This window comes from Oryctolagus cuniculus, chromosome 6 (assembly GCF_964237555.1).
Source record: "Oryctolagus cuniculus chromosome 6, mOryCun1.1, whole genome shotgun sequence".
Classification (NCBI taxonomy): domain Eukaryota; kingdom Metazoa; phylum Chordata; class Mammalia; order Lagomorpha; family Leporidae; genus Oryctolagus; species Oryctolagus cuniculus.
In genome coordinates, this window is record NC_091437.1 from 37924839 (window position 1) to 37941125 (window position 16287).

The 16287-nt window shown below is 44.0% G+C and overlaps 1 protein-coding gene across 2 annotated transcripts in view; it reads right to left on the minus strand.

Moving 5' to 3' along the window:
- Window positions 1-1241: 1241 nt before the first annotated feature.
- The window catches only part of DCTN4 (dynactin subunit 4), a 40658-nt gene continuing 25612 nt past the window's right edge, over window positions 1242-16287 (minus strand). For both annotated transcript variants that reach the window (XM_070076332.1, XM_002710315.5), the window contains exons 10-14: window positions 13348-13421; window positions 10707-10761; window positions 9630-9737; window positions 7441-7538; window positions 1242-3814 (exon numbers count right to left, since the gene is read on the minus strand). In XM_070076332.1, coding sequence (XP_069932433.1) covers window positions 3601-3814; window positions 7441-7538; window positions 9630-9737; window positions 10707-10761; window positions 13348-13421 — 549 coding nt within the window. In that variant the 3' untranslated portion in view covers window positions 1242-3600. The remainder of the gene's footprint in view (window positions 3815-7440; window positions 7539-9629; window positions 9738-10706; window positions 10762-13347; window positions 13422-16287) is intronic.

Here is a 16287-nt window from a genome sequence, read left to right on the forward strand (position 1 = left end):
GTGGCCATTTGAGGAGTGAACCAGCACATAGAAGATCTCGATCTCTCTGTGTCTCTCCCTCTCTGTAACTCCGCCTTTCAAACAAATAAAGTAAATCTTTTAGAAAAAGACCAAGACCAGCTACAGATACAAGTCAGAGCAAACAGGCAAGAATGCTGAGAAAAGGCCCATTCCTAAGGCCCAGGTGCACAGGGCCTACCAGAGCCTGAGGCGGAACTGAAACCCCTTTATTCCTCCTCTACTACCAGCCGTGCAAACAGCCAGTAACAAGCATCATTGCTGGAGGGTGGGCAAGGGCACAGAAAGAGACCACTGTGCAGGTGTGAAGGACAACTACGAGCCAAGGATGAGGCACGGAGACTTAAGCTCTTCAGCACCAACTCAAAGCACAAAATAATGCTGGACTGTGTGAAATCCATGTATTAAAGTTAATCACAGCAAGAACTAAAGCCAAGTCCAGCTTGGTTCCTTACTATCGGCCAAACCCCGCACAAAGGGCCTGATGCAAGAAGCCTGCCCACTTCCGAGCATTAACTATTCACCTCAAGTCTACTGTCAGAGAGCCCATGACTGGCATTCAAAATTCAAAATTAGGACATGCAACACAAGAAACCAAGCCATTTTTCATAGACAAAGCAACCCACAGGACCATACACAGAAATCACCCAGATGTTTTCAAATCTTGGGTGAGGACTTCGATTAACCTGTTTAATAGTTGAGGGGCTGGTGCTGCTGCATAGCGGATAAAGCCACCTGCAGTGCCAGCATCTCATATGACCATGTAGGAACAGATATGTATCAGTAGACAGGGAGAAGCCACATGCATGAAACAAACAGCAAGAGGGCAAGGGCGAGTGCTAAGAGGTAGGGCTGGTTTCAGGTGGGCGAGCAGGAATAAATCCATGCACAAGAGAGGGAAGAGCTCCGTGGGGAAGGTAGATGAGTGGCTACCTGGGGAGGCTGACCCAGCTTGTGTGAGAAACCATCTTTGGGAGCAATGACACAGGCTAACAGCAACACTGATGTGCGTCTGAGAGCATGCAGGTACAGAGCAAGCATCTTCTCCCTGCAATGTTACAGTCAACTAACCTGATCCGAGGATTTCGCACAGTTCACTTCAAGAGGCGGAAGGAAGCACGCCACTGGCTCTCAGAGAGCAACTCCTGTGACTCCAGGCACCTCCGGACTCCGCCCCATGCTGCTTCCCACCCATCTTCAAGAAACCAAACAGGAGACACACACAAGCTTTGTCTGCTTTATTTCACTACATTAACTTAAGCAGTAAGGCAAACAGTAACCTGTCCTTCGTAAAGATCAGGGAGTACCTCTCACTCCCCAAAGGGACCGACGAGGAGGCTTCTTCACAAACACGGATGACACGGAGCTCATGATGCCTACACTTTAAACAAAAGACTTTGGTGGGTGAACCAAACACAAACCCAGATTACCTTAGCCTTAAGTTTCCCAAATTATAGTTTCATGAGCTGATGATGCCTAACTCCTGAGGGGGTGTACACCGACTAGCATTACAAAGCTTGCATCTGACCTAATACAAAAAAGGCAACAAATTCCTAATTCACCAGCTGCAATTACTGAACCATTTCTACAAACACACAGAATGCCAGCTTGTACTATAATCTATCTTGAGGAAATATTAAACCAACGCGAGTTATTCTGCAAGTTAATTTGACTTCTGAGGGGGAAAAACTATGACCAGAAGTGTTTGTGTGGTGTCCCATGGCAGTGATGAGACCGTTACTTAAACATTATTACTTCTGGGAACAAGAGTAATGGCTACAGCCCACAAAGGCACGCCATACAGCCGTGCACCCGTCACAGGCTTGTGAGCACGTGACGCTGTCCTCTACTTGATGCCTGCTTCCTCCAGTGGCAGACACGGACCAGTGGTTTCATGGCAGGCTCTGGCAGGCAGTGAAATAAAACTCAATTCCACACTCTGTGGGGTTACACAACATTAAGCTGTTTCTGTCACCTGTGAACTTGTAGTCACCCATTCCCCTGCCCCAACTCCTAAGAGGCCAAACGTTATTTACTGTGACTCTGTTATTAGGTGCGAATGTTTCGCACATTGCAGCATATATATTACTCTATGGGAACATTGTTTCATAAAGTCGCCTTGACCTTAAAGAGTACAATTTAGTGTCTTTGAGAGCCTCCTAAATATTTTCATCTTTCAAGGGGAGCTGAAATGGACTGAATTCTATCTTTATTGTATATTACAATATATCTTTTTATTTTTTTAAACTAAAGACTTAAAACAAAACCAGCACAAACCAGAAATTTCTAACTCACAAGTCCACTGACCACTTCCAATACTTTTAAAGAAAATGTGGTGCAGCTGGTGGTCTACTTTGTCAAGTTCATTTTAGAAAACAACACAGAAATTAAGGTTAGCAAGCCAACTCCAGAATTCCAAGAGAAAACAGGATGTCTGCTGTTAGGCCAGGATTCTAGGATGCTTGCTGAACTACTTTATGGATTACAATCAAAATGGTCTTTCTTGGACACACCATATGACAAAAGTTTAAAATTTATTAAGGGGAAAAGCTCTTTTCCTTAATGTCCAGCTTTGGATTCAGATAATATAATTTCCCCTTCAAATCAATGGAAAGAACATTAGTTCAGATCATGCTAAAAAGAAATCTTTCAAAATGTTTCCAGAAGTGACTGTCCACAGAAGTTTTCTTTGGGCTCTTTACCAGCTTCAAATTCTCAGAACACTTTACTGGGTTAAACAGGCAGAGCAGAGGCAGGGCAGGGAGTAGACAGAGCCTGCCTCCCTGTGGCAGCACCCGTCTCTGGATACTGTGGCAATATTTCAAATGAGTGGTCTATGGCCATACCACCCTGAACGCACCAGAGAACCTGCCACCCCTCCCACCCCCTGACATGACATGTAATTGCTTGCCTCTAAGATCCATCTCAAAAGTTCAGTATTTTACCAGGAAAAAAATTTAAGTGCAACTGGTTAAGTGTTCTGTATTCAGTTAGAAGAGGGTGAATCGAAGTGCCTTAAGAATTCCACAGGCTTCTCCAATCAGCACGACAGTGAAGAGAAGGTGACCTTTTTTGTCAAATGGAACCTATGGCACGACAGGAGCCACAAGAGCAGGGGGAGGGCATGTTGCAGACTGCCAGACCCCACTTCATGGAACACAGAGAGCAGGCGGGACACTGAGACCCACGTGGGAGCACCGACGGCAGCTCCACCTTTATGCTATCATTTTTCACGTCATCGTCACTCTGTGATCCTTAGTGAGATCAGGTCAAGAGAGGGAACGGTCAGAGTTTCTCAGGTGACAAATCTAACGGCCACTCCGAGAAATATCTCCTTCAGTGGGATGCAACTATGTTGTTATTCAACGTGCAGGGCTCAGTGGTCAACGGAGGCGAGAGCAAGAGGCCCAGCAGTCACCCTGCTCTCCTGAGGCCTGGCCACTGCTCCCACTGCTGGGGAACGGACTCAGGAGTGCAGGGGAACATGGTTACACACAAGGCCTAGAGAAGCAGCGGCTGCCACATCGTAGTGTGAGCTGGTAGTGACACTGTCCTTTGCGATCTGCCCACCCCTGAAAATTTTTAAGGAAGAAGCGGGCCCAAGCTGAGTTCCACATGCTGGGTGAGCCAGATGATTTCAGTGCTCTGGTCACTTTCTTCAATGGGCCGGATAGGGTTTGTCAGGTTTTTAAAATCGTGTTTCATCTTGAAGCACACGGTCACTTCGCCTTCCTCACGTTGTGGGGTGACTTTGATGAAAATACCCACTTTGTTGGCCTTTCTGAAGGCTATAATGCTATGGAAAGAAATAAGCACAGAATTAGGTCATAAGCCAGCCAGACCACCCAGACCTACAGTCATGTTTTACAGCACAACAGGCTATCTCCGACAAGATGTGGCCACCATCCTGTTTCCAAGCAACAAAGTTTCTAGCAATGATGCTGACCCCTTCTATTTCCTTAACATCACAGAAGCAAGCAGACTTGTAAAAAAGTCAAATGAGAAATACAGTCTTTCCCCTGATTCTTCCATTCAGCTCGTAAGAAAAAAAATGAATTAGTTTGGTTCTGAACCGACCAGGTATTTTGCTACAAGCTTACAATGTTCTTTCAACCAACATAAATGGAACACATGATTCTGTTGCTTTTCCACTCTGTTTAAAACATTTCCAAAATGGTATATACAGCTCAGCCACATTCTAGTTACTGGTTGCATAGCATTCAACCATCTATTTACCCTGCTCGGCACACACTGAGGCTGTTGTCAATTTTTCTCTCTTGTAAACAACGGGGCTGCACGTTTACCTCTGTGCACACGTGGCAGTTTTTCTACAGGATCTAAACTGCTACTGTGGGAAGACTTAATAACTCAGAGCTTTAAAGGAATTTCTGGAACACTGTAAACCAGTGTTTAGAAATGACCTACATAACAGGAATATTTAGAAAAGTCTCTTCAGTTAGTGTTTCCATTTGTTTGCTCTCATTGGCACTTGAAGTGTGTGCTTTAATAACTTAGCTTCAAAAGTAAATGGGCCGAATGGTACACACTCGAAAAAGTTACTGGAATTAAACAATTACATAATTAGACAGTATTACAAGGTATTAATTTCCACATATCTGAAATTTCCTTAAGGTATAACTATGTGAAACAGAGTTTTTAAAAAATTAATCCGTCATGTAATCAGACTGGAATTTGGTGTCAGATGATATTTCCAGAAGCTTGCAGATTTCCACATCTAAATAATGTAATTCAAACACACATAGAGCAGGGGTTTCAGAGCAGCACTCTGAACTGTACTAACTCAATACATTCTACATACATTAGCTAATACGTGTAAGACTCACGTAAAAAAAAAAAAATCTGTTAGTAATAGTAAGAAGGAAAAGGCTTTTTCCCTATCCTTAATTCCTCAGATAACCACTGATATTTGGGCAGCTTTTTTTTTTTTTTTTTTTGAAAGGCAGACAGAGAGACAGAGAGAAAGGTCTTCCTTTGCCGTTGGTTCACCCTCCAATGGCCACTGTGGCTGGTGCACCGCGCTGATCCGATGGCAGGAGCCAGGTGCTTCTCCTGGTCTCCCATGGGGTGCAGGGCCCAAGCACTTGGGCCATCCTCCACTGCACTCCCTGGCCACAGCAGAGAGCTGGCCTGGAAGAGGGGCAACCGGGACAGAATCCGGCGCCCCGACCGGGACTAGAACCCGGTGTGCTGGCGCCGCAGGCGGAGGATTAGCCTAGTGAGCCGCGGCGCCAGCCGTTGGGCATCTTTTTAAAAAACTAATTCAAATTTCTAGTCCCCAGCTAAACCCACTGAAGTGACCCTCTGATATGGGGGTCTGGGACGCGACAGAAGCAACAAAACAGCCACCCTGGCACTGAGTTAATGCATGTCTGCTATCACAGTGCTCGTCTCACTCTGGCCTTCCTGTGATCTCCAGGCCATCTCATGTCATCCCTTCTCTCCATTCTCTGCCGCGGGAGCTTTGGAACATTCTGTTAGAATATCTTAAATGCTCCCCGTGCTAGTTTATTAACTGTGTTTTACTCCTTCAAGCTCCTCTTTGCATCTTGCTTGCTGACACTGGATTGTGTTAAATCCATTTCTTCCTTGTAGGCTGGCTCCCTGTCAATTTCTGTCAACAGGGGACTCTACAGGGAGCCCGGAGGCCTGGTGCAGAGGACCAGTCTGGCTCCCCCTTTTGAATTTCCACTTGTTGTGGCTCCTGTGGGCATCACTTCAGCACTGGGTCTTCACCCAGAAAGTGGGAGTATCCAGTGGCAGTATTCTCATTTCTTGTATAACTAGCTGTCCAGCTACTCCCCCTTGTGCCGCCCAGAGATGCCAGCATCAGGCAGTATCCTCTAGCTCACCTCCCTGGAGCCCATGGGGCTCCTCCTTCAAGCTTCTAAATTAAAAAAAGAAGAAAAAAAATCAAGGATTTATTGAGTTGAGTAGCAGAGAGAGAAAGCTCCACCTGCTGGCTCACTCCTCAAAGCCTGCAATGGCCAGGGGGTAAAAGCCAAGAACCAGGAATTCAATCCAGGTCTCCCTAGTGGGTGGCAGAAACCCAATCAGTTGGGACATCACCACTGCCTCCCAGAGTCTGCATTAGCAAAAAGTGGGCATCAGCAGTCAGACATCAAACTCAGGTCCTCTGATGTGGGATATGCGTGTCCCAACCAGCATTTTAATCATTAGGCTAATGCCTGCCCCAACCATTCTTTTTAAATTCTCTGTACCAAGCACTGGAAATCCTAAATGATGCATTCTCCAACCAGGAGAAGTTTCATTTTTTTCCTTCTCAGTTATTGAATAGGAGACAGTAAAAAAAAATTTTTTTTTGACAGGCAGAGTGGACAGTGAGAGAGAGAGACAGAGAAAAAGGTCTTCCTTTGCCGTTGGTTCACCCTCCAATGGCCGCCGCGGCTGGCGCACCGCGCTGATCCGATGGCAGGAGCCAGGTGCTTCTCCTGGTCTCCCATGGGGTGCAGGGCCCAAGCACTTGGGCCATCCTCCACTGCCCTCCTGCGCCACAGCAGAGAGCTGGCCTGGAAGAGGGGCAACCGGGACAGAATCCAGCGCCCCGACCAGGACTAGAACCTGGGGTGCCGGCGCCGCAGGCGGAGGATTAGCCTAGTGAGCTGCGGCACCGGCCAGGAGACAGTAAAATTTATTAGTTCTCTAATGAGGTGCAGGTGGAGGACAAACCCAGTGATGATCTACAGGGACAGAATATTGTATCCTGTCCACAACTGTTAAAAATTATATACTTGAAATTTTTGGTTAACATGGGAAAATATGTTTAAGGTTTATTTTGAAAAGCAGAGTGACAGAGAGAAAGAGAGATACACAGATTGATTTTCTATCTACTAGTTTACTCCTATTAAATGCCCACAACAGCTGGGGCTGGGCCAGGCTGCAGCCACCAGCCATCCTGGTCTCCTGTGTGGGCGTAAGGGACTCAAGTACTTAACGCATCATTTGTTGCCTCCCAGGCTCATTAGCGGGAAACTAGATGGGAAGCGGAGTAGCCAGGACTTTACCAGGTACTTTGATATGGGATGCAGGCAGCTCACAGGTAGCTTAATGTGCTGTGCTATAACACTTACCCTAGAAAAAATAATTAAGTAAAAAAATAAGAAAAAGAAAAAGGGTGAAAAAAAAAAAAAACCGCTACGTTTAGAGAATGATCCCAGTGACCAAAGAAATATCTGGAAGGACAAGCACCAAAATGTTAATGACTTTATACCTGGTGATGAGGCATTTTTTTCTTCATGGTTTTGTATATGTCTCACACATTTTCTACAGTAATTATTTTATAAACAGAAAGAAAAAAAGGTTATTTTAAAAAAACCTAGATGAGAAAACCAGGATATATAAGTGGGCCATTTGTGGTGCAGGGGTCACAGGAAGATTACTCACTCAGGATCATCCTGAAAGTCTTGAGGTTCTGCCAACTCATCGTACTCTGCTGCTGCGTCCTTGCCAGCCAAAACGAGCTCTTTGGGAGGCACCACCACCTGAACAGCAACACAGAGAGGCCAACCTCAGGATCCGTGGGGTGGATATTCATGCGAGGGAATACATGTAGAAGTGAACAGCGCATTCTAGAATGCACGCAGCATTGTACTACAAACACAGAGTTTAGAAGCCTGTTGTTTAGGAAGACAGACATTTGTAATAAAAGAATAAGAACAAGTAAATTTAAGGGAATGTTGAAGTCAAATGAAGTGTTTCACAGGGGAATTCATCTGGGAAGAGAATATGGTGCTTCTCTACTGTTTTTATTTATATGTGCTTAATGTTTTATTTCTTAATGGGAGGGCGACTATGTGGGTGTTTGATTATTCTATGTTTTGGTACATTTGAAATAGATTATCATACGTTTTCCTTATTTATTTCATTTATTTGAAAGGCAGAAAGAGCAAGAGAATGAGAGAGATTATCTCTCACCGCTTACTGACTCCCCAAATGTCCCTAACAAGTGGCGATGGGGCAGGCTGAAGCCAGGAACTCAAACCAGGTCTCCCACGTGGGTGGCAGGGACCCAACTACTTGAGTCAGCACCACTGCCCTCCTACAGCACACATTAGCAGGAAGGTGGAATCGGGAGAGGAGCTGGACTCGATCCCAAGTACTCCGACATTAGATGTGCATGAGAGCCATGCGGCATCTTAACTGCTACACCAAATGCCTGCCTCAGTTTACCACATTTTAAGAAAAGAGAACACACAGGAGAAACAATTCCCACATGGTATTTTCTGACACAGGGATTTATGGTTATAGAAAAGGGTAAGGCATTGTTCAAGCTTATCCTCTTGTAATTAGGCCTCAACTCGGTATAAGAAATGAACAGGTAACAGTGTCAGCCAAATTTCTCATCATGGAAACAAATGTGGCAGGGGAGGTATAAAGAGAAGAAGGCAACACATTCATAAGCTGGGCATATGTGTCAGGCTTATTTCTGTCTCTGTCATCATTGGAGCTGTTTATTATGGTTACTTAAGAAAAGGAGTAGGGAAGATGTGTTATTTCTCTTTCAAGCTGTTGCTAGTTTGAAAAAAAAAAGAAGAAAAACAGAAAAAGGTGTTAGAAGCATTCTCTAACAACAGTACCTTGATAACAGCTAGAAACACTCTCCAACAAGAGTGTCTGGATAACAGCTAAGTAGAGATACAGGCATCCTTTGTACCAGCTTTTGTTATAAGGACCATGCTGAGTTATGAATCAGTCACAAATAACCTAGAGAAAAGTCCTCCTAAAATTCCAAGTCCTACATGAATCACTGAGTAGAGTAAAATACAAAGAGGCCCCATGTCATTCATTCAGTTAACACTTGCTAAGAGTCAAAACTGCCCATTTCAACACCGAGTGAGTACTATGCATTTTCATTATAAGCAGAGGAAATCTGGAGGAGGCATTGGCTTTGAAAAGGAGCTTCATACGGGTCCTGAAGAGTGGACTGGGAGACTGCAAAGGCAGGGGGAGGGACTGGGATCAGAAGGGGGCACTGTAAGTAAAATGACAGCATATGCAATTCTCTTTCTGAAAATGAAAATGCAACCCACTGGCTCCACCTGAATCACAAGCATCAACAGAGTACTTTAAAAAGTTCATGGAAAAATGGAAAGAAAAGATGTTTATTTTGCTGCAAAAGAATCTGAAACCATGCATACTTTCCCATATTATGCATTTCCACAAACTTTTTAAAGATTTCTGATTTGGGGAATGCTAAATCTGAATGTGTAAAGCAAGGTCATCAAGGAGCTGATCTGCTAGGCCGAAGAATGTGGGCTTTACCCAGAGTCAGAGAGAGGCTAAGTGCTCAGCTTGCCACGCACATTTCAGCAAGTTCATGCTGGGAGCTGCCGGGGAGGGGTGGGGTTACTAACACAGAGAGCTCAGTTAGCGAGTTACTGCACAGTCCAGCTAAGAAGGGCTGAGGCCTTCAGACAGGGCAGTGGCAGTGCGTTTCAGGACACAGTGAAAGTCAGGAGGTGGAGTCAAAAACCTACTAACTAGGAGTGGAAGAGAGACTGGCGTCTTTCAGCGAGGTCAAATGAGGCCAAGCAGGCAGTGTCAGGGGCGGGCAGGATGACGTAACACAGTACCTTAGCAGTGCTACTGACATCATCGGGGTCCCCATCCTCGCACTCCAGCAGGGTCACGTGGGTGAGGTTCTCCACGGGGTTCGTCAGAGTCAGAAGCACCTGGCTCTCCTGGGGAATAAGAAAAGCGTCTCATACATGTGCCATGGGGGGTACCCAGGTCACTCTCCCAGCTGCGAGTTCACACAGTCCTCCTCCTCCCCTGACCCCTGAGCCAGGATACTGCCTGCACTGCTGCCTCACTGCCACATCGCGGTGCCTACTGACCCTTCTTCTGTTACCTGCGTTAGGCTATTTAACATGCTCCAGAGTTACTATTTCCGAGGAAATCAGACAGACCCTGGGAAGGTGTCAGGTACTATATCTAGAAACCCTGAGGAACGTACATTATCTGAGTGGTTGTTATCAGTTCAAAGTTGTTGTCCCAGCCAGGCTGCCACTTAAGGACTAAAAAGAAGGAAGCCCTCATAAATTAAAATGTGGGAGCCACAGGCCAGCCAGAAATATTAACATAGAAAAAAACGGCACACCAAAATGATAAAAACTTTAAGACTTCTTAAGCCACGACGACTTGCCATTGTTCGACACTCTACTGAGATCAAAAAAAAAATCTTTACAATGAAGGACTCCAGGAATGTCAAGACAAAGGCTGAAGAAGCTGCTGTGGCATATTCTACAGTTCACATGGTGGAGGGGTAGGGGAGAGGTGGAGGCCAACTCCAAGGAAGAGACGGGCTGCGGTTAGGAAGTCACTGCCCATGTGAGGTGGTGGAGCAGTGCGTAAGGTGCTTGTGGGGACAAACATCATCTTTCTTTCTTCCACCTATGATTCTACCTTTACTTAATGTGCACTCTGCTTCCTCTACATACGTTTCAAAGATGCTACTGGCAATAATCCCAGTTTAAAAGCATTTAAAGCCTCAATCCTTTTATTTTCCCAACTGTGTTCTATTCCTTGCTCATTGTATTCCATGCCACAAAAGCATACAGTTATCCACATGGGCATCTGCACACAGCATCAATCAATCAATCAATCGATCAATCAATCCATTCTCTTCTGTTAATAAGCAAGATACTAACCTTCATGTAGCGAAGGTTGGGAATTGACATGATTCTCACTTCGGGAATATAGTTGCTATGCACAAATAAAAAATGCATTAATGTTCACTGGAGCCCCTTAAAATTATTATTATCAATTACCAAGTACAAGAATCCTTTTATGCTCATTAGAACATGTCAGAAGAAAACAACTTTAAAGACTCACACCACCACTATGATAAGAACTTAAGACATGAAACCAAACTGGAAATGAGTTCTTTCTGAAACTTACGTATACTACTCATTTCTAAATAGAACCTCATATCTGTGTGTATATCATGACAGATAGCTTCTTTATGCAGCTATTATTTTTTTGAAATCTTATTTAATTCATTTTTGTAACTGCAGAAGGAAATTGGTTGTAATATCTAAGACTAATAATACATGTAGGGTACACACACACACAGAAAACAAACAAAAAGTTAAAAAAAAATACAGAAAGGGCTGTAGAAACTCTACTATGTTCTTTCCAAACTCTTATCTAACACTTATGATACTATGCACCAATGTTTTAAGCATTTTACATACATTAATTCTTAGACTCTTCACTGTAACTACATGATAGGTGTCTGACGTTAGAAAGCAATACTTTTTCGTGTCCCAGTTGCTCCTCTTCTGATCCAGCTCTCTGCTATGGCCTGGGAAAGCAGTAGAAGATGGCCCAAGTCCTTGGGCCCCTGCACCCACGTGGGAGACCTGGAAGAAGCTCCTGGTTCCCGGCTTCTGGTTGGCTCAGCTCCGGCCATTGTGGCCATCTGGGGAGTGAACCAGCGGATGGAAGACCTCTCTCTCTTTGCCTCTGCCTCTCTGTTATTCAGCCTTTCAAATAAAACAAATAAATCTATGAAAAAGAAAACAATATTTTTTATGCACCGGCGCTGTGGTGTAGCACCCCCTGCAGTGCCGGCATCCCAAATGGGCACCACTTCAAGTCCTTGCTCCTCAGCAGACCAGTGCTCTCCAGTGACTCTTTATAGTTGCTGCCTAATATCCTACAGTGCACGTGTATCTCACCTTAATCTACCACTCCCTTGTTAATGGTTAGTCAGCTCCACACTGAAACTACTTCTGTCTTTTGCCATTAAAATGTTGCAATACGGGGCTGGCATTATGGTACAGCAGGTAAGCTGCCGCCCATAGTGCCAGCTGGTGGAAGATCTCTCTATCTCTCTGTCCCTTCTTCTCTCTGTAACTCTGCCTTTTGCAATACACATCCTTGTAAATGTATCTGTTTCTTGGTGCTTTTGTTTCTATAGAATTGACAAGGAAGACGGTAGAGTACTGCTAGGATGAAAAGTCTATATAATTTGTCTTGATATTCTCAGAGCACTCCAAAAGACTCCAGCAGTGCACACTCCTACCAACGCAGGTGAGTACACGTCACCCATAGTCCCGAGCACTGGATGCTATCTAAACTTTTCCTGCTGAGCCTTGGCATCTTTATCTATTTCCTGGTTACCTGGAATTCCTATTCCATAAACTGCCTGCTCAAATCCTTTGCCTTACAACCCCCATCACTATCTTCCTCTATTTTTATCTTTCTAATCTGTGGGAATTCTGTATACCAAGGATACTAAACTTATTCTGGTCACAAATACCAAATATTCTTTTCTGCTCCACTGTCTGTGTCAGAACTTTGGCTTTCTTTCACAACTCATCTTTCATTTTGTTAAGATCAACACTGTTTTGTTTCCTGCTGGCTTCCGGGTTTCCTGCCTTGTTTAGGGAGGGCTTTTACCCCAAAGTAAAGATAATATTCTTCTAACCTCTCAAAATATTTTTCTTGTTTGACATTTTTTTTTTAAGGTTTATTTATCTGAAACTCAGAGTTACAGAGAGGGATAGGCAGAGGCAGAGAGTGACAAGTCTTCCATCTGCTCGTTCACTCCCCAAATGGCCACAACTACTAGGGCTGGGCCAGGCCAAAGCCAGGGACCAGGAGCTTCATCCAGGTCTCCCATGTGGGTGTAGGGGCCCAAGCACCTGGGCCATCTACTGCTGCTTTCTCAGGCACATTAGCAGGAAGCTGGATTGGAAGTACAGCAGCCAGGACCCGAACAACCGCTCATATGGGATGTCGGCGCTATAGGTGGCAGCTTTACCCACTACGCCACAGTGCCAGCCCCTTGACAGGTGATTTTTAGACATGAAATTCCCTTCCACTGATAGGCCTCAGCATGTCATCACCAACTTATTCACTTTTATTCCACTCAATGAAGTGTTATCAGAACACAGGTAAAATGAACATTGTATTAGGGATACTCTTCAACCTGCCTATATTTTATTAAGCTTTTAAAAGATTATTCCCAAGCTTAAGCACTTTATAATTTATAATGAATGACTACTGACTCTCTATTTAATCAACACATCAAACTGCCCTAGATCACACCTCCACACTGTGTTCTTAATATAAACACCCTTAATTTTATGTCTACAGATTTCTCCTAAACTTCACAGTATGTAACTAAATTGAAAAAAAAAAAATCTAAACAGGGAACAACAGCAAGATCACTTTGATATAATTTTTCTTTTCTTTTTTAGGCCAAGAGTAAACACACCGCACATTGAAACAAACAAAAACAATCCTAAATAGTAACCCAAATACAAATCCCAACACACTTACACAGCAACCAACTGGATTTTGAATTTGATAGATGTTGGATTAAATTCTGGCTTGCTCAAATTATGTTCGCATCTCTAGAAAGAAAAGCAATATAATATGTATCAGAGGACTATAAGAACATACCAGGCTGATCCACTGAGTTGCTAAATTCAGGACAACAGCGACCACAATTCTGTCCTGTAGGATTCTACTACTAGACTGTGTGTTTTAACATAGCTCAGATGCCACTGATCGCCAAAATTTACAGATGATGCTGTTTGGACTAATATTATTATACCTTTATGGTGCTTTAAAACTACTGAAATAACAACACACACATATACTGAATACTTACCATATGTGCTGAACAGTTTGCTCACTGGTTTAAATGGATTTCAGCATCACATTAACTGGATGAGGTAGCTACTAGTACTACAAATATTCATGGGCCCATTTTACAGAAGATTAAATGGGACACAGGAAAGCTAAGTTACCTGCACAACTTCACAGAAACAAGAAGTGAAGCTGAGATCTGGAATTCCAGGTCTCTTGCTGGAAAATACAGTAGCAACTGTTAACCACCTGCTCCAGCAACTGTTATACTTGGTTAAAATTGTTTAACAGTACAAAAGAGGTGTCCAGTGTGGAGATCAACCTTTCTGACTCCTTGTTCCTGTCCCCAGAGCCACCCTATGCAGCTATATTTGGGGCCTGTGTACAGAAAAACATTAACATATATCATATTTCTTTTTTATATAACACAAAAGGGAGCATTTTACACAATGTTTTGCCCTTTGCTTCTTTTTTACTTTATCTCCTTTGGAATAAATTCCATTCAGCATACAGAGGAACCTCTGTACCACTGTTAAAACTTCTATAACTTATGTAACCAGAGGCAAACAGCTAATATTTAAATGTTTCCGCTACTTTGCTACTACATATAATGTACTCGTGTGTATTCATCACTTTCCACACGTGTAAATGTATTTGAAGGATAATTTTCCAGAAGTAGATCCAAGCATATATGACACCATCAAACTGCTAGCTTTGCCAGTCTGTCTTAAGACACAGTTACCTAATCACTATGAAAGTCTGAATATTTTTCATATTTTTTGGTTACTGGGATTTCTACTGTCATCACCTGTATGCTAATATCTACTGATTATTTTTATGCTGGGTTATATTTTCCTTGATTAGCCGAAGCTTTTTACATATTCCAGAGACAAAGCCTTTGTTTATTAGCTACCTTACAAATTACTTATCTCAGCCTGTGGTCTATCCTTTCATTTCTTTCTTTTTTTTTTTTCTTTTTTTTTTGACAGACAGAGTGGACAGTGAGAGAGAGAGACAGAGAGAAAGGTCTTCCTTTGCCGTTGGTTCACCCTCCAATGGCCGCCGCAGCCGGTGCGCTGCGGCCTGCGCACTGCGCTGATCCGATGGCAGGAGCCAGGAGCCAAGTGCTTTTCCTGGTCTCCCATGGGGTGCAGGGTCCAAGCACCTGGGCCATCCTCCACTGCACTCCCTGGCCACAGCAGAGAGCCGGCCTGGAAGAGGGGCAACCGGGACAGAATCCAGCGCCCCGACCGGGACTAGAACCCGGTGTGCCGGCGCCACAAGGCGGAGGATTAGCCTAGTGAGCCGCGGTGCCGGCCTATCCTTTCATTTCTTTATGGATTTTCTTTGGGCTGGAGTACCAATTTTACTTAAAATTTTTTTTTTTTTAACCTCAGGTAGGGAGGGGAAGAGAGGGAATGAGCGAGTGAGCGAGCACTTATACACTCTCCCATCCACTGGCTCACGCCCCGAATGCCCACAATGTCTGGGACTGGGCTGGGTGGAAGCAGGAGCCAGGAACTCAATCAGGTGTCTCATATGGGTGAATTAGGAGTGAAGCTGGGGCTTGAACCCAGGTACCCCAACATGGGACACAGGTGTTTTAATGGTTAGGCCAAATGCTTGCCCATCTTTTCTTCTCCAAAAAGTTCTTTAATACAGAAATTTTCTCATTTATATAGAAACACAAAATGGTATTAAAAATCCCTGGCCGGGGGTGGGGGCACAGTGCGGTGGTATAGCAGATAAAGCCACTGCCTGTGACACTGGCAGCCCATATGGGCACTGGTTTGAGTCCCAGCTATTCCATTTCCAATCCAGCTCCCTGCTAATGCGCCTGAGAAAGCAGCGGAAGATGGCCCAAAAGTGCTTTGGCCCCTGAACCCACACTGGAGACCCTGAAGAAGCTCCTGGCTCCTGGCTTCAGAATGGCTAAACTCTGGCCACTGCAGCCATTTAGGGAGTGGACCAGTGAATGGAAGATCTTTCTCTTTCTCTAACTCTACCTTTCAAATAAATACATCTTTAAAAAAAATAAACTCCTGGGTACTCATCACCCAACTTCAACACTTAAGTATGTTGGTAACAATTAGCAATATTGGCTAATTTTGCTTCCTGTATTCTCTCATTTCCCAGCCCAGATTATCTTGTAAAAAATATCAGACATGGTGCCATTTCATCCATTAGTATTTTTGTAGGTATCTCTAATAAAAGATTAAAAACAACAATATAATTTTTATTCCCTAAGAAATGAACAATTCTTTAATAGTATTAAAATTATCCTGCCTTTGTCTACATTTCTCCAAAGATTTCAAAAAATTTTCTGCCCTTCTTCTACACCCCTCTCCCTCAGCCCCTTTCTGACTATATTTTGCTTGAATCAGGATCTACAGGAAGTCCACACACTGTGTTTAACTCAAGTCTCTTCTAACCTAGATCTGTGTTATTTAAAACATCAGCCACTAGTCAAACATAGCTATTTAGATAACTGAAAATGAAGGGCTCTACATCATAGGACCGCATGTCAAGTGTGCCTCGTGGTTCCGCCTCTGTGCAGATGTGGGAGAGTCCACCATCAGAGAAAGTGCTGTTGCCAAGCTCTGCTCTAAAACGCTCCTTTTGCCCTTT